This window comes from Arvicola amphibius, chromosome 10, assembly GCF_903992535.2.
Source record: "Arvicola amphibius chromosome 10, mArvAmp1.2, whole genome shotgun sequence".
Classification (NCBI taxonomy): Eukaryota; Metazoa; Chordata; class Mammalia; order Rodentia; family Cricetidae; genus Arvicola; species Arvicola amphibius.
Genome location: NC_052056.1, coordinates 62,728,117 through 62,747,152, shown reverse-complemented (window position 1 = coordinate 62,747,152; position 19,036 = coordinate 62,728,117). Strand labels below are relative to the sequence as shown.

General features: G+C 46.2%; 1 protein-coding gene across 2 annotated transcripts in view; it reads right to left on the bottom strand.

Moving 5' to 3' along the window:
• The window catches only part of Acap2 (ArfGAP with coiled-coil, ankyrin repeat and PH domains 2), a 117,872-nt gene extending 100,046 nt beyond the window's left edge, over nt 1-17,826 (bottom strand). For both annotated transcript variants that reach the window (XM_038345048.1, XM_038345049.1), the window contains exon 1: nt 17,523-17,826. In XM_038345048.1, the coding sequence (XP_038200976.1) occupies nt 17,523-17,575 (53 nt within the window). In that variant the 5' untranslated portion in view covers nt 17,576-17,826. The remainder of the gene's footprint in view (nt 1-17,522) is intronic.
• Nucleotides 17,827-19,036: the final 1,210 nt, after the last annotated feature.

The following is a 19,036-nucleotide window of genomic DNA, read 5'->3' as shown; positions in this document are numbered from 1 at the left end:
ACATATATTTTACAATACTTAACATGTAAATAGTTGCCATACTATTTGGAAACAATGACAAGAAAAATGCTCATTCATATTTATTTCAGACACAATTTTCTCTTCTAAATATCTTTCCTCTGTGGTAACAGATATAGGTAGGTATCTATACATACCTATAGATATAGATAGGTATCTATACACGCCTATAGATATAGATAGGTATCTGTACACGCCTATAGATATAGATAGGTATCTGTACACGCCTGTAGATATAGATAGGTATCTGTACATACCTACAGATATAGATAGGTATCTCTACATACCTATAGATATAGGTAGGTATCTATACATGCCTATAGATATAGAACCCACAGTTACAGAGAGCTAGTTGTACTCTGTTACAGGGTGGCACAGAAAAAGGGAAGGCGGGGTGGGAGGTAGATACAGAAACTAGTTAGTTTTATGGACACTGAAACTCTATATATAGTGTTTATAGATTATAGGTTTTTAAGATGTAAAAGCTGAGCTCACAGGTAGAAATTAAGGGTGACATAATTTTCAAGATATAATACAAAACAAAAACAGAAACAGGTATGACCTCTTATTTAAAAATTATTCAAAATTTCAAAATCGGGACAGAAGGGCATTAAGCTGAGCACAGGCTATTCCACAAAGAAGTCCCGCGTGACTTCTGCACGGCCATCAGGCTGAGAGGCCACAGATGGCCAAGTCTTGACAAGACTCTACACAGAATCAGGGCCAAACTGAAGTCAAAATCGCTCTCTACCACTTAATTAGAACTGTGTGTCCTATCTGTCCTGTGTCTCACTCTGTAGCTGGGCTGACAGACCCTCGCTGGCTTGGGAGGAATAAACAGTGGATTCAGGAGAAGTCTAGTATATGCAAAATCTTTCATGGACATCAGCCAGGTTTTTTTCTTTTCTTCTTTCTCCTCCTTTCGCTTCTCCTCGCTGCAGGACTGGGATCAGCACACAGGGTCCTTGCACATGCCAGGCAAACACATCCCTAGCCCTTATAATTTTACCTTAAAAACTAGAGAAATTCTACTTTGCCAATGTTCTATACTATTTTGCATTATTTTTGATAAATAATAAATAATAATTTTGATAAATAATGCTCTGATAAATATCCTTGTTTACACTGACTGTGCATACCACACTCACCCTATTATTTCTCAGAAGGTAGTCCCAGATATTAAAAAATACCAATCAAAATATGCATTTTGTATTTATTTGTAGTTTTTGTGTGTGTTCAGAGGACAACCTGCATAGGAGGTAGCTATCCCATTCCGCCATATGGATCCCAGGGATCAGACTCAAGTCTATCAGTCCTGGTGGCAAGCACCTTTACCCACTGAGCCATTTTTCCAGGCCCCCAAATACATGCATTTTAAATTGTGATGTATGAGTCAGCAAATAACTCAGCAGGTAAAGGTGCTTCACCATGCAAGCCTGGCAATCAGAGTTCAGAGTTCAACCTCCAGAGGCCATTCCTCATGTGCACCATCCTCTGCCTCCTCATGTGCACCCTGGCACACGGCCCCATACATCATGAAGGCACTGACTACGCTCTCTCCTACTGCGTGAGAATTGTTTCCCAGTACCTTTTGCCTGCTGGTTTTGTTTAGCTTTGGGGGGGGGGGGGTCAGTGACTGACAAGGTCTCTCTACACAGCTCCAGCTGTCCTGGAACACACTATGTAGACCAGGCTGGTCTTGCCTCTGCCTCCCAAGTGCTGGGATAAAAGGTGTGCACCACCATGCCTGGCAGTACCGGGAACTCTTGAAGTCATCAATTTAATAGGCAAAAATCCCTTCCTTTAGTGTGGGTAGGTTTTGATTTTTAGTTTTTTAGTTGTTCGGCTCACGATTCCAAAGGCATGGTGACCCCTTCTAGTGAGGGAGATATCACGTGGCAAACCCACTGCCCTGGCCTCACCCAACCTCGCTGCACTTTAACTTTCCTTCCCATGGCTTGGAGGTGGAAGGCAGCGAGTGACGGTCCAGCATTGGTCTCTGCCTCCTCCTGACTAGCCGCCTAATACCCCTTGATGTGGGAGAATCTTCTGTTTGTGTTGATTTCATTGGTTAATAAAGAAACTGCCTTGGCCCATTTGATAGGCCAGCCCTTAGGTGGGTGGAGTAGACAGAACAGGATGCTGGGAATGAGGCAGATGCCTCAGGCAATAGCCATGCCTCTCCTCTCTGGGTCAGACGCGATGGAGCCAGCCGCCAGGTCAGACATGCTGAATCTTTCCCAGTAAGACACCACTCGTGGTATTACACAGATTATTAAATATGGGTTAAAGCAAGATGTGAGAATTATCCAATAAGAGGCTGAAACTAATGGGCCAGGAAGTGTTTAAATGAATACAATTTGTGTGTTGTTATTTCGAGGCATAAGCTAGCCAGGCGGCCGGGAGCTGGGCGGCAGGAACACAGCCCACTGCTCATCACTACAACCCCTGCCAAGCCTTCCCCCTGTGATGGACTGCGTCCTCTCAAACCTGAGTCAAAAGAAACCCCTCTTTCTTTCCTCAAGTTGTCTTTTAAGGTATTCTGCTGTGGCAACAAAAAAACAGTATCAATCGCTCCCAACATGACTTTGCCACCCCCAGTTAAGATGAAGAATATGGCAGGAGCATAGGTCTGTAATCGCAGCTATTCAGAAGACAGTTCAAGGCCTGTTGAGCTACAGTGTAAACTCAAGACCAGTCTGTACAAATGAGACCCTATGTCAAGATAAAAAATCGAAACAAAAGTCTAGAGATAGAAGTCGCTGGTGAAGCACTTGCCTGGCATGCACGAGACAAGAGGCTCCATTTCCAGCGTCTCACACACACATATACACAGAATGACTGTTCACACATACACATACATGGAGTGACTGTTCACACATACACACACACAGAGCGACTGTTCACACATACATATACACAGAGCAACTGTTCACACATACACATTCACAGAGTGACTGTTCACACATACACAGAGTGACTGTTCACACATACACATACACGGAGTGACTGTTCACACATACACATACACAGAGTGACTGTTCACACATACACATACACGGAGTGACTGTTCACACACATACACAGAGTGGCTGTTCACACATACACATACACGGAGTGACTGTTCACACATACACACACACACACGTAGTGACTGTTCACACATACACATACACAGAGCGACTGTTCACACATACACACACGGAGCGACTGTTCACACATACACATACACAGAGCGACTGTTCACACATACATATACACGGAGCGACTGTTCACACATACACATACACAGAGTGACTGTTCACACATACACATACACAGAGTGGCTGTTCACACAAACACACACGCGGAGTGACTGTTCACACATACACACACACACGGAGTGACTGTTCACACATACACAGAGCGACTGTTCACACATACACATACACAGAGTGACTGTTCACACATACACACATGGAGCGACTGTTCACACATACATACACGGAGCGACTGTTCACACATACACATACACAGAGTGACTATTCACACATACACACACGGAGCGACTGTTCACACATACACACACAGAGCGACTGTTCACACATACACATACACGGAGTGACTGTTCACACACATACATGGAGCAACTCTATTTCTCTGCCCCCTTGAGCTGGGCAGCACCTTAAAAGAACATGATAACATTAACATTGCTAATCCAGGCGCAACTCTCAACCGTTTAATTTTCTCATTCCTTAGAAGCAAACTACTTTGAACATACAACTACACTAGCAATAACATGCAATAAGAAGCCCATGTTACATGGAGAGAGAGACAAATGAGATTCCGGGTGGGAAAGACAGAGGGATCCAAGGATGCCAAGACAGACACATGGACTGAAGTGGATTTTCCAGCCTGGGCCATCTCAGGAGATTCTAGGGAGGATGAGTCAGAGATGAGCCAGCCAGCCAGGCTCTTTTCCAAACCTCTGACTCCTGAATCATAAGTAAAATAAAAGGGTTGTTTTGACTCACTTTCAGTTGATTTGTTACACACAGCATCAGATAATCAGATGTGATTTAAAGTGTGTCTCCAAATCAACAATGTGCCTCACAAGAGGACCTGTGGCAGCACTACCACACTGCCTTGGGACGGCCTAGAGCGGCACCTCGGGAACAGAAAAACCAGGGCACAAGGCTAGCCAGGCACTTACTATGTAGCTCAGGATAGACTTTAATCCTGATCTTGCCTCCACCTCTCCAGTGCTATAATTTATGATTACAAAATGATTATGAGACCAGCCAGTCTTTAAAAACCACTTACAAACCTACATTTCATTAGCTGTTTGTTTGTGAGGTTGTTGGGGGTGTTTGGAGTAGGGGTGAGTTAGTTCTTTTTAAGACAGGGTCCTGCTAGATAGCCCAGGCTGGCTTAGAACTCACTCTGCAGTCCAGGTTGACCTCTTCTGTACTCACTATATAACCAAAGCTGACCTCAAGCTTAAGACAATACCCCTGCCTCAGCCTCTCAAGGTCAGAGATTACAAGCATGAGTCCTTGAATTTTTTTTCCTCCAGATATCTCATTCTGGTTCAGGTGGCTCAGGGACAATAGCTGAAAAGCTATCTGATTTCCTAAACAGTTAGGTAAAACACAAGACTGCATCAGGATGAAGGAAGGATGGTTAACCCGCACAGGTGCAGTTGAGTTGGCAGAGTAACGGATGTCCTACAGCTCTTTAGGGTAACCATAGTTAGCAACATTAAACAATGTGAAGTTTAATGACATTTAAGGGAAGATTTTAACTGTTCCCAACACAAAGAAATGATAAATATCTGAGGTATTGTGTATGCCAATTACTCTGATCTGATCAAATTTTAGTGTGTCCGTACAAGTGTGTGTAGACTGTGTCCTCAAAACACAATTATTACTTGTCAATTTTTAGATAACACTATATATACGATAAACAATATAAGGGAAATTTTATTAATTAGCCAAATAAAACATTTTAACATTGAAAAATAGAAGGATAGTGATAACCACCATATTACCTAAGCTTAGACATTGTGAACACAGCTACCACCTAGAAATATCAGTAGACATAAGTGGGGATGTGGCAGAGAGGGCTAAACGATATTTAGTATCTTTTCCTACTATTTCTTTCCTTTTGTTGTTGTAGTTTTATTTTGTTTCTTGTTTGAGACAGGGTCTTACCAGGTAGCCCCAGCTGGCCTGGAACTCCCTAGTAAACCCGACTGGCCTCAAACTCACAGACACCCACCGGCCTCTGCCTCCTGCGTGCTGAGATTTAAGGCGTCCACCATCATGCCTAGACTATTTGAATTTTTCTTTTAAAAGAAAAAGGCACCAAGAACGGTGGCACATGCCTAGATATCCCGGTGTTAGGGGTGGGAAAGGCAGGAGGATCTTAAGCTCAAGGCTCTCCTGGGCCCCATGGTGAGACCCTAGCTCAAAAAAAAACGGAGGGAGAAGAACTAAAGATGCGGTGCATTTACAGAGCGCTGCCAAAAGAAAGTGCTTTTACTTTGCCAGGCATGGTGGCACATGACCTCATCACAGCCATGACAAGACCCTGATGCAAAGAGTAGTGCATGAAGGTACGGTATTTTCACACACACTCTCACACACACACACACACACACACACACACACACAACCCCTACACAAACATAACCTCCAAAGCACCGTCTCCTTGCATTTTCAACACTTTAAAGAAAAACTCAAAGGGACTTTCAGTTCACTATTAAAGCTTCTCATGGAACAGAACGCTCAAACAAGCTAAACCCAAAACACCTGTAAGCTAAAAACCGTTTTAAAAAGAAGAAATGTCAACAGGAAAAGTTTCGTTTATTTACACATATTTCTGGCTAATGCCACAAAAACCAAAATGGTTAGTCCTGTCAGGTTCAGTTTCCTATGAGCAAATAAACCAGTGCATACTCTGGTCATAATTTGTAAGATGCGCAATTAAATTGTTATTTATTCCTCCTAGTGTTCTCACCATCACCAGCTTTCAAACAGGTCTGCCTGTCAGTTACTCCCCCTTCCCTGTGACGTCATTTCTGACACCTCCTCCTGCCTGGCCCTCCTCGTAGCTGGACCTATAGGCATACGGTATGTGCCCAATTTACAAAACCCTTTTTTAAAAATGCCCTTTACTGATCTCCTGCAACTTAAAGGGGAATTTTATCGATCTACTTTGTTCTGTTATCCGAATGGCTATTGCAGCTGGGTGCTAGGGCTGAGGTACAGCTCAATGGCAGAGCACTTGCCGGCTTGCGTGAGGTCCTAGACCCAACCTCTAACACTGAAAGAAAGAGGAAAAACAAATCCCCAGCAGAGTTCTAAAACAGCAGCTAGTACCAAATCCTATAAATACTCTATCTTTTCCTATGATACATGCCTACTTGCATGTTTAATTTATAAATTAGGCATAGAAGCGTAACCATAATAAAGTAGTATTAGGGCTAGAGAGATAGCTAGAGAGATAGCTCAGAGGTTAAGAGCATTAGCTGATCTTCCAGAGGTCGTGATTTCAGCTCCCAGAAACTACATGGCAGTTTACAGCCATGAGATCTCATGCTCTCTTCTGGCAGGCAGGCATGCATGCAGAGAGAACATTATACATAATAAATAAATACATCATTTTTAATAGTGAATAAAAAATAGAATTATCATAACAATACACTATATTAAAGTCATGTGGCGGCTAGGCAGTTAAAAGCACTTGCTAGGCTTGCAGAGGACCCACTTGGCAGCTCACAACCACCTGTAACTCCAGTTCCAGATGATCCATCCCGTGTCCTCCCCGGTCTCCTCAGGCACCAGGCAAGCACAGGGCATGCACACACATGCAGGCAAATGCTCACAAACATAAAATAAAAACAAATCTTTGAACAAAGTTAACATGAATGCGCTCTCAGAGCGCCCTCCCAAAGTCATGCTGCTTCCTGGGATGTGTCAGAGAGTTCAATGTCTGCATGCCAAGGCAGACAAGACGGATGGCACAGCGGTGCTGGTAGTGACTACGGGAAACAAACGTCCAGAATTTAGGATCCTCAACACTCGCTTCTATTGGGTTTCTTCCAGAACAGCCTAGTTTTGCCACTGAGGACTTGCTTTGGATGGGACCTTAATCCAATTTCTTCAACACGACTGCAAATGTGTCCACAGTCTCTTCATCAACAGATGCACACTCTCAGCCCCAACACAAACCTAAATCTGTGTGCCTGTCTCTTAGCTGCCGTCACATGGCTTGGTGTGATTTGTTTCAGGGGATTACCACTGAAGTCTTCGTATATGTTAAACACTGTCTGCCCTGGCACTTTGTACCCAGTTCAAGTCCCACCCACAAGCCTTCTCCCATTGTAACAGGTGCTTATTACATGTTATTATCTGTGACTTTGGTTTTATTACATTTATTTGTTTATGTGTGTGTACGCATATGGAGGGCAAAGGCCAACTCAGGAGAGCCAAACTCAGGTTGTCAGCCTTGGTGGCAAGTGCCTTCACCCACTGAGCCTTCTCACTGGCCCAGTGTCTGCAACTCCTGCTGGTTGAGAGGTGAAAGAAAAACTCACAAAAAAAAAAATGTCTTTTTCTAACCAGATGTAGCAGCTCACACCTGGAATCCCAGCATGAAAGGCTGAGGCAGGAGGATTACTATGGTCCTAGGCCAGAATAAACTACAGAGTGAGACTCTAACAAAAAACAAATTAAGTGCCAGCAAGATTTCTCATTGGGTAAATTAGCAGCTTGACAGTAAACCAAAAAACCTGAATGCAATCCCTGGAACCCACAGGACAGGAGAGAACTGACTCCCACAAGTTGTGTTCTGACCATCATACATGCACCAGGGTATGTGTGACCCTACAGACATGCACACACACACACACACACACACACACACACACACATTCACTCACATACGTATGTATACGCGCACACACACACGCACGCACAAGCGCGTGCACACACACACTCACATACGTGTATATGTATGCACACACGCAGAGTAAAGGCACTCTGTAAGAAGGGCACGGTCCTGTGGCTATATTCAGGCAGTTTCAGGCAGTTCTCACTGCTTTCTTTGTCACTTAAATGAAACGCTCTATAGTGAGTAAAGTTAGGGCTGGAAGACTCATTCATATGGTTCCTGTTGCGGTAACCAAAGAGCTAAGTGAAACCACTTAAAGGAGAATGGATTTATTTAAGATCCAAGATCCACCCACCGCAGCAGGAAGAGTACACCAAAGCAGCTCATCACGTGACGTGGCAGGAAGCAAAGCAGAGAGGAAGGAACCGGGAACTAAGTATGACCTTCCAAGTTACACCCTCGTACCTACTTCCTCTACCTAGGTTCATAAAGTTGCCACAACCTCCCAAAATATTGCCACCACTTAGGGATCAAGCATGTAACACATAAGCTTCTGGAGGGCATCTCATCTCGCCCCTGGTTTCCAAGAGTTCATGACAATTTTATGGTGCCAAACAAACTCACTTAGCTCCGAGAGTCATAGTTCCAACACTGCTCAAAAGAACAAATGCAAAATGCTGTTATCTCCAGCATCCTGGAGTCTACACTGCAGCTTGGTGTTTACCCTCAGAACGCCACACGATCTGCCTGCGTGGACTCCCACCCTGCCCCATGTTGTCTACCCAGCCTCCCAGCCTTCTCTTTGAGATCTGGTTAGAAGTATCTATGACCCTACAACCAAGGTCACATGGATAATGACCAGTTCTGTACCAGCTGGAGTGGTGCCATCTTGGACCATGGCTGCGCTGGCCTCTGAGTTCCTGAGCAGCAGAGTACAGTGAAATGAATCATGGGAAAACACTTTCCCAGGCTGCACTTTTCAAGCCGTATGCCGGGGCAAAGCTCTCATCCCAAGTGAAAGTTTCTTAATGAGTTTATGTGTTTATGCCCTTGAGCCTGCTATGGCTGGAGTCCTGGCCAATTCCCAGGAAGCCCTTAGGGCTAACTGTAGTTGGTGGTTTCTCAGTTGTCCTAACCTCTTCCGGAACGACCCTTCTTCAGCCCCATCACCACTGCAGCCTTCCTACCACACTGCACGTTTCTTAAGTCATTCTGTTCTCTTCATTCTCAGCCCTCACTGCCTTTTCACCTAAATGAAGCACTTTATCGTGAGTGAAGTCAGCTTAACCCGGCTAAAAGCAGCCAGCAATGCTAGGCCACCCCTGAACCCTAAACTGCTTTAAAAATCCTCTCGCCATATAACTAGTCCATCACCTTTAATTCAGTCTCCCTCATTCTCCAGCCATGAACAAAATATAGATCGGATTCTCAATGGCCTTTACTCCAGTTCCCCAAAGAAGCCTCCCTTCAGCCCGGAGCCTGCATTCTTCTCAGCTGTCTGGTCCTCTGAGCTACCAGCACAATGTCCACTAACCTGTTCAAAGCACTCAAGAGTCCCGCTAGCCCACTTCACCAAACTTTTCCACATTGCTCCCTCAGACCAGCTCCCAAAGGCTTCTGCACCTATCAGGAGGTAGTCGTGGAAATAGCCCTGTTTCTCTGGTACCAACATTCGGCATCAGTCAGTTTCAGGTCGCAGTGACTAAAATCGCTGATATAAACACCGGAAGAGAGGAGGGGTTTGTTTGTGTTCATGATTTCCAAGGAGCCATCCATGGCTGCTCAGCCCCGTCTCCATGGGCAAGAACATCAGAGTGACAGAAGACACAGTGGAAGCTATTCACCTTGTGACAGGTAGACGGGAAGCAAAGCCCTAAGGGGGAACCAGGTCTTTCATAAGGACAACCTGAGGAACCTACTTCCATCCAGTCCCAATTCCTAATGTGTCATAACCTCCAAAACAGCCCTGCTTGCCAGGGACAGAACATTCCACACACAAATGAGCTTCAGGAGGATGGTTCACAGTCATACAGTAATACTGCAGACCTTAGCAATCTCAGTGTAAGGCCAGTTTTTCCTTTTCTCATGGAGAATTTTGCCTTTTCCCATAAATGAAGCACTTTACAGTTTCCTTTGTCTAGATCTTCCAGCACCAGGCTCTCACACTTCCAGCCCACTAATAAAAAAGACAAAGACTGCTTGAACGCAACACTACAATCCCACCCAGTCCATCTGCCGGCTAAGACTGTTGAGTGGCTGATGGGCGGGCAGCTTATACGGTGAACCACTGGGAAAGGAAGCAGCACATCCCAGCTGGATGAAGCAGGACAACGAATGACTTTTCACCACACTACTTGGAAGGGCGAATTTTAAAACATGACTTTTCAGGCCTGGGGACATGGCTCAGTTGGTAAAATACCTGCTGCATAAGCGTTGAGAACCTGAGTTCAGGTCTTAAACACTAAAGCAAAGGCGTGCATGCCAACAAGCATCTATAACCAGTACTGGAAGTACAGAGACAGGTGAATGCCTGGGGTTCATTAGCCAGTCGGCCAGTTTAACCAACTCCATGAGCTCCAGGTTCAGTGAGAGAGTCGCCTCAAAAAAATAAGGTGAAACACACCCCATCACAAAACAGAAATCAAACTCTAAGAAGACCAGAGAATGCTGGCCCACAAGAAGAAAGCTGAGGAGAAATTCCATCAACGGTCCTGCTCAGCTGTAAACCAGCCTCCAAACCTACGAGCCAGCCGTGCAAACTGTGCCCACGGTGCACTGTCATGGAGCAACCAACCAGCTGCTGATTAGACTTGAAGCCCAGGAAACAGGAGAAAATTCACATCTGGTACTGTGGAAAGCCTATGGCTGGAGATGCCCGAGAGCCAAGATGGGGCCACTGCTACTGTTGTCTGCTAAATGGACACAATGTGGCCATCAAAGTGTCAATCAAAATAACTACGTTGATGCCTGCAGAGAGCGCTGCAACTTGTTTTGCAGCAGTCAGCGGTAACTGTAGAGATTCATAATTGGTCAGTGATGAAAATTCAAGTAACCATGGCGGAAATGAGGCCTTCTATATCATCCCCACTAAGGCTCAAGGAAGAAACAGAAAGATTGTTAAGAGCCAGAGGAAGGAGTGAGCAATATGGATAGTTGACTTCGGGCACGGTATGGCTGTTACACTCTTCAGTGCAGAGCAACTGGAATGACCTGCACAAGCCAGGGACTGTCACCGAGAACAGAGGGGCTCACAAGACCTCAGCACTCGCTGAGGACTTACAGTTAGTTAGTGGTTGCTGGGGGAGGAGAGACATTCTCTTCAGCCGTGGAGTCTAGGGTAAGGTGCCTGTGTGCCTTTGGGCACCCCTAAGGGTCGCCGAAAGAAGACACAAAGGTAGAGAGGAGCCAGCTGTGACAAGAAAGGGAGTGGAAGAGGGATACGGAAGGGTAGCAACGGATGAAGGGCCAAGACAACTATGTACATGTAAGACAGTAATGAAACCACTAACCCGTGGTTATATATAATTAATATATACTAATAAAAAATTATAAGGTAGAGAGCAATACAGGAAGATTCCAAGCCCATGGCCTTAAATGCATAAACATATACCCATACCTCTGTGAACACATACACAACATGCAAACACACAAAAAATAATCAATATACAGCATAAATGTTCTAGTTCATATTTTCTAGAATTTCCATGTAGTATTTTCTACTTATTTCTGTCTTTACACAATGGGGGTTGCATGCCGTCGCACACATGTGGAGGTCAGAAGACAACTTTGAGCCACTCCCTTCTCTCCTCCCACCTTCACACGGGCTCCAAGGAGCCAACTCAGGTCATCAGACGTGCGCCCTTTACCACCAGGCTATCAACATGACCCCATTTAGTGTTTCCCAGACCAAGATTCATCCAGATAACAACCCTTGGATCAATTTTTTTTTTATTATTTTTATTATAAAGTCATCATTTTAAGCCGGGTGGGTGGTGGCACATGCCTTTAATCCCAGCACTCAGGAGGCAGAGGCAGGTGGATTTCTGTGAGTTCTAGGCCAGTCTGGTCTACAAGAGCTAGTTCCAGGGTAGGCTCCAAAGCTACAGAGAAACCCTGTCTCGAAAAACCAAAAAAAAGTCATCATTTTAAAAGTCTACATCATTACCAAAGTCAAAGTATGCAGCTAGCTTTTAATATTTAATACATTTTAACATTAATGTCTAATGTTTTGTTCTATGCCAGGCGGTGGTGCACACCTGCCACCCAGCACTTGGGAGACAGAGGCAGGTAGATCTCTGTCACCTGCACTACAGTCTGGTCTACAGAGTGAGCTCCAGGTCAGCCAGGGATACATGGAGAAACCCTGTCTCAAAAAAAAAAAAAAATCAAAAAGATTTTACTCTAGTTTACTGAACAAGGATCAAATCAGAACTATAATCTCTAAAACAAAACTTTCAGAATAATGCACAATAGATATTGTTAAAGGTTAAAAGCTAAAAGATGACAAAGACTAATGTCTAAAAGCTTAGTAATTATGTTTGTATACGAACACTAATCAGAGTGGAAACGTACTGCACAAGAAGTCAAATGGCTCAGCTGTCTGCTCTTCCAGAGAACTGGGTCCAATTTCCGACACCCACACGGCAGCTCACAACTGTCTGTAACTCAGTTCCAGGGAATCCAGTGCCCTCTTCTGACTGCCATAGGCACTGGGTACATTTGATGCACAGACATACATTTGGGCCAAACACACACATAAAATAAAAATCTTTTCTTTTTTCAAAGTCTCACTACACAGCCCTAGCTGGCCTCAAACTCACACTCCTTTTGCCTCTGGCACCCTGAGTACTGGGAATTGTAGTGGTACCACCAACATGCCAAGCCTAGAAACAATTTGGATTACAAGTTCTGAAAATTCAAACAAGAAATTACAATCTCAGGCACAAATTCAAACTTCAGTAAATATTAATTAAAAGTCTGCCTCCCAAATATTCCTTCTTTTAAAAAAAAAAAAAGGTACACTTAGATACATTTACATTCTTGCAGATTTTTATAACAAGATTTTGACCTTTAAGCGTTTAGACTGGTATTTTAATAGCTAAAAATAGAACCCAAAATTATACAATGAAATGTGCCCTCCAATCTATTCAGCAAAAATCAAAGCACCCAGCATTGGAATGAAAGAGAAAGCACCGTGTTTATTCAAATTATGAAGTTCACAGCAACAGCATCCTTTTCCCCTACTTCAGCCATATCCCCTCATGTTTTCCCAGAAGTTTAGCAGGGAAATGAAGGTTTTAGCCTTGAGTAGTGGTGAATCTTTTCCTCAACAAGATCTGACTTTTGCACTAAGTCTACAGCATCCAAGGCAGTTACACGCAAATGCCATACTTAAATGCCGTAAGATTCATTTCGTGAGCCATGCAGTGGTGGCGCACACCTTTGGTCCCAGTACTTGGAAGGCAGAGAGAAGTGGATCTCTGTGAGTTTGAGGCGAGCCTCATCTACAGAACAAGTTTCAGGACAGCCAGGGCTACACAGAGAAGCCCTGTCTCAAAAATAAATCCCCCCCAAAAAGATTCATTTTGTGAAAGAATTATTTTATAAGCTTTATTATTTAAAAACTTGCAAATAAATAAAAGCATCACACACTAAAATTAACAGGACCCAAAATCTACAAAACTCAATGAACTTTTATACAGTTAAAATTCACATTTTGGAACATAAGCTTTTGGTTTTGGTGGCAGATAAGTACATAAATTATCTTCAATACTGAAAATATAAAATTTAATGTGAGGCTCCACAGCTTCTGATTCCCCCAACCCTGGTTTTTCGAGAGAGGACTCCTCTGTGTATGTAGCCCTGGCTGTCCTGTCCTAGAACTAGCTTTGTAGACCAGGCTGGTCTCAAAATCAGAGATCTCTGCCTCCTGAGTGCTGGGAATAAAGGCGTGCGCCACTACCACCAGGCCTTAATTTGTTCCCTTATTATTTTCTGTGTATAGATGTTTGACCTGCATGTATGTCTGTGCACCACATGTATGCCTCATGCCCAGAATAGGGCACTGATTCCTGGAGCTATAGTTACAGACAGCTCTGAGCCAACACGTAGGAGCCAGGAATCGAGCCCAAAGCCCAGGTTCCCTGGAGAGCAGTTGGTGCTCTTAACAGCAGAGCTGTCTCTCCAGCCCCAGTGTGAGTAAAGGGGAGATGGTTTTAAGGGATTAAAGTCAGAGACCAGCCCTCACGATTTCTCTTGCTTTCCTTGGTAGTAGTGAATAGCAGAGCATGTGTATATGGAAGTGGTGCGCATGTGTCCATATTTACGTAGGTTGGTGTATCTATGTCTAAGCGCACACACACATACGTGTAGGTACACATAAAGGCCAGCTGTGGGTGTTCCTCCATCATTCTCCACCTTATGTATTTAGGCAGGGTCTCTCACTTGATCCCAGAGCTCTGATTCAGCTCCTCTAGCTAGGCAGCTTGTTAGTCTAGCTGGCCAACGTGTTCCAGAGCCTCCATCTCTGCCTCCAAAGCGCTGAGATTGCCAGCTCAGCATTGACAAGTGTGCTGGGGATCCACACAATGGTCCTCAATGACTGCGCTGTCAGTGCTCTACCCACTGAGCCGTGCCCTCGGCCCAGGATCACACCATCAGTGCTCTACCCACTGAGCCGTCCCCTCAGCCCAGGATCACACCATCTGTGCTCTACCCACTGTGCCGTGCCCTTGGCCCAGGATCACACCATCAGTGCTCTACCCACTGTGCTGTCCCCTCAGCCCAGGATCACACCATCAGTGCTCTACCCACTGAGCCGTCCCCTCAGCCCAGGATCACACCATCTGTGCTCTACCCACTGTGCCATGCCCTCGGCCCAGGATCACACCATCTGTGCTCTACCCACTGAGCCATCCCCTCGGCCCAGGATCACACCGTCAGTGTTCTACCCACTGAGCCGTCCCCTCGGTCCAAGTGACAGGGCTTTTGCTAAGATGATTAGACTAGCCACCAATTCACAATCCTCCTGCCTCACTGTCTGAGGTAGATGGGCATATAGGCATCAGTCACCCACCCTCACAGCTCGCAGATTCTCTATTTTGACATGAGTTCCAATAAATTTACATACACTCTTAAATCAATTTTATCCAGTATACACGTGACGTGAACTAATATTAATGAAATATCCTATTCAGATATAACACAAATCTATACAATAGTAGAGACCCAGAAAACTACAATTATTATGTGAACACGGGGCTGTCAACTTCTTGGCACTGTTCTCTATTGTAAATCCAACCGAGGCCCCAAAATGAATACAAGACGCTGGAGCTCTTGGAACCTTGGTATCTGTTCCCAGTTTGCAGCCGACAATAACTGGAATGCCAGAGGCTAGATATGCTAGAAGTCTCTATCTACATAAAATAGGGCAAATATTACAATCAAGTTGAACAAAAAAGTTCACCACGTCATGCCAAAACAACCTGGCATCTCTAATTCTTCTTTTATATTCAACGGTTACTTTAAAAAAAGAAAGTGTCATGTGACATGTAACCAACATCAAAGGCCAGACGCCTACCCAAAGCACTTCCCTTAACTTGCTTTTTTTTTTTCCAAATCAAATTTATCTGAAACTAGGGAAGCACCAAGCTTACAGTCTCTTAAAAGAAAAAAAAACTGCTGTTACTTCCTGTGAAGATAAACAGCTGATGCTGCTCAGTGGGTAAAAGCGCTTGCCACACAAGCCAAAGGAACTGAGCTTGATTCCCCAAAACATATGTTTAAAAAAAAGGTACCTCACTCTACCTATAATCCCAGCACTAGGGAGACAGAGATGGGAGGATCCCTAGGTACTGCTGGCCAGCCAGTCTAGCCAAATCAGCAAGCCTGGGGTTCAGTGAGAGCTGTCTCAAAAGACAAGGTGGGAAGTAACTAAGGCAGACACCCAGTGACTACCTCTGGCCTTCACACACACTCCTGCACACACACACACACACACACACACACACACACACACACACACAAACATATAACACACACAAACGCAAACAGCTGAATCATCTAAGCAAAACTTTCAAAATAAGCAAAACTTCCCAAGGTATTATTTTAAAATTACTTCATTTGCTGCCCAGTCAGGAAAGCTAACCTCCAAAGCGTCCTAAACAATTTGTTTGGGTCTCCAGGGTCCTTCAATTCACCCAGAACATAAAACTGTCAAAATCTAATGGCAACAACAGTAAAGAAACCAAGTGCAGAGCTGTGTTTGCTTGCAAGCACTAACGTCAAATAAAACTTGCGTCTAGAAAAGAGCAAAGACAACGTGTCCTTAAGTTTCCTCTAAGTTCCCTCATTCTACACGTCTCTTTCCTCTTCTTGGAGAGGAGAATGGGATGCCAAATTAACAGTCAGAAGGCTGAGAACAGCTAGTTCCCAGAGGGTGCAAGAATTTACAATGCACGCTTGGCAGGGAGCTGGGTGGGCACACACACACACACACACACACACACACACACACCAATGCTCAGAGGAAGCTTTCATTAAAATGTCACTATGTAACAGAAGTTTTAAGGTCTTATTTAGGCCTAAGGCCAGCCCTATCCAGTACACTGTAAACCACAGCCTAGAAAAGCTCCATTCTCCAAACCCAGAGTTTCCGATAATGCTCGAAAGGGAAAGAGCACGGATTCTGGACCCCTTCAGTACTGCCGCCTCTCACGTGGAAGGCAGGCCAGCCCATGTGAATCCAAATGCCACCACATCAGTTTTGTGACAGATCCACTGGGAGCATCCAACTGTGATCCAGGGCCCTCCGGGCCGCGGGAAGAGGAACACAAATGCAATCTTCGGGGCCCTCCTACTTCCGTTCTCAAAGCAGAAACGCTGTGTTGTCTAGCCTCAACCCTGCACCTCTTCCAAAAGCTTCGACGGAAAGCAGAGCAGACCGTGGCGGTCAAGAGTGGCTAGAATAGGTGGTTCAACAGCCCCTGCAGCCCTGACTCTGTCGAATCCAACGCCGACGCTTCCCGGGGGCCCCTGCTCCCTCCTCCCCGGCCGAGGGCCGCTGAGAAGCGGGAAGAGGAACTAAGTGACCCGCAAGGATGCCCAGAAAGCTGGCGTGCAGGGGAGGGGGGGGGGAGGTGGGCGCCGACGCGCAGCGGAAGGAAAGGGAGAGGAAGAGCGCCAGAGAGGGACGCGACTTTAGTGATGCGACGGTGCCCGGGCTCCGGGAGAGGCGGCGGTGAGCCAGGGCAGAAGAGACGACGTCCCCTCTCGGCCACGCCTCGGACTGCGGGCGAAAGGCTGCGGCCCGCCCCGTTGGAAGGCGCGGACTGAGGGCCCGCGGTGCTCCCGGACCTGGCTGGAATGCCCGGGGTCGGCGGTATACCCAGGATCTGCGGGTGTACCCGAGAGCCAACGATGCACCCAGGGTCTGTGGTGCTGCCGGGGGCTGGCGGGTGTTCCCGGGTCAGTCGATGCTCCCGCAGCCGGCGGGCACTGCCGGGACCAGCGAATGCTCCCCGGGTTGAAGAGTGATCCGGGGTTCAGTGGCCGCTCCCCAAGACCGGCTCTCTCGCCCCGCCGCCGGGAGAGGCGGCTCCGGGAGGCACCGGGCGACAGGGCAGGGTTACCTGAAGCGGGGCGAGTCCTTCAGGCACTCCTCGAAATCCACCGTCATCTTCATCTTGCCTCCGCCTGGCCTCGCAGGCGACGCCGGAGGAGCAGCGGGAGCTGCGGGAGTGGAGGAGCGGAGGAGCGGTGGCACCAGGGATCTGGGCGGCGTCGGCGGGCGCTCGGCCGCCTCTAGCGCTGCACGGAGCTGCGGAGGGCACCGTGCACCCTGGACATAGCAGCCGCGAAGACTGCAACAGCTCGGCAGGCCCAGGCCGCCTCTTCCTCCGCCCCAGCTGAGCGCCGGCCGGGGGAAAACGCTCCGGAGTGACAGCCGCGGCCAGCCAGCCACCGAGCCGCGGCCACGGGAGGGGCTTCCGGCAGCACCGCCCGCGGGAGGTGCACGGCCGCTGCGACAGCCAACCGCGATGCGCTGGTGTCGTTAGGCGGGATGCACGGGTTACTAGGAGGCTGGCCACGCAGGCGCCCTGAGAAGGAAGGAAGTCACGTGGTCTGCGCCGCTCAGCCCCCTCCACCCCCTACCCCAGTCCTTCACCCCTCCCTCGGGTATGAAAGGAAGATGTGCTCTTTAAAGCAGCTTTGGCAGCAATCTGTAGAGATCTGGGAGCAGAAATTAATGACAAGGAAAGGATTAGACTAAGCCTTTCAGTTTAGAGAAAATGAGGCCGGGAGAGGCGTGAGGGCACCTTTGATAACCTTTCGCATATTGGTTCCAGCGCTTAATGATTTGGAAATTACTTCTACATACATCTTTTCATACAATCGGGGACCGTTCCCTGAAAGAAAGTACAATGGCTAAACGATATTAAAAGCACCCATAAAAGTATGAGTGTATCTGTAAAAATGCATAGGTGGGATGTTTGAACCCAGTGGTTGTGAACACCTGGAGGCAACTTCTAGCGTTCTCTCCTAGCTTTCCCACTTCACAGGGCGCTCATCTGATAGAACTGTCCAGTTGACACGGTGTCACACTCCAACAAGTGTTGTTTGGAATTGCACTACAGTCTTCTTTGCAGGTTAGTCAAAGGTCAAGCCTCAGCCTGCTCACTTTTACTATCTAAAGTCTGTAACCTTTGGCCATTTGCATATGTTAGAGAGTGGTTGCACGCTAGCTAGTTTTCATAACCTCCAGTTAAACCTTGATCTCTTCTGCACATTTAGAACGTTCCAGCATAATGCTTAGACTTTTCAAAGAACACACATTGTATATGTTTCATTTTTCGTTAGAAACTGTTTCACTTTTTTTAATTGAATTCTACATCTCTATGATCTACAAAGGTTCTCTTGATAGCTACAAACTATCGACTGTCAAACGCTCAGTGTCCTCAAGTATATCAACTGGTTAGGCTAATCCTTTCGAGGAATGTAACTCTACCAAGAGAATTAGCCACTTATACTGCGTTTAATTGCATTGATTTGTGACATGCAGTCAGCATATGCAGTTATTGTGCCAAGGTTTCATCATTCTGTTGCAAGACCCTTAAAAGTGGCACGGGAGGGGGCAAATTAAAAA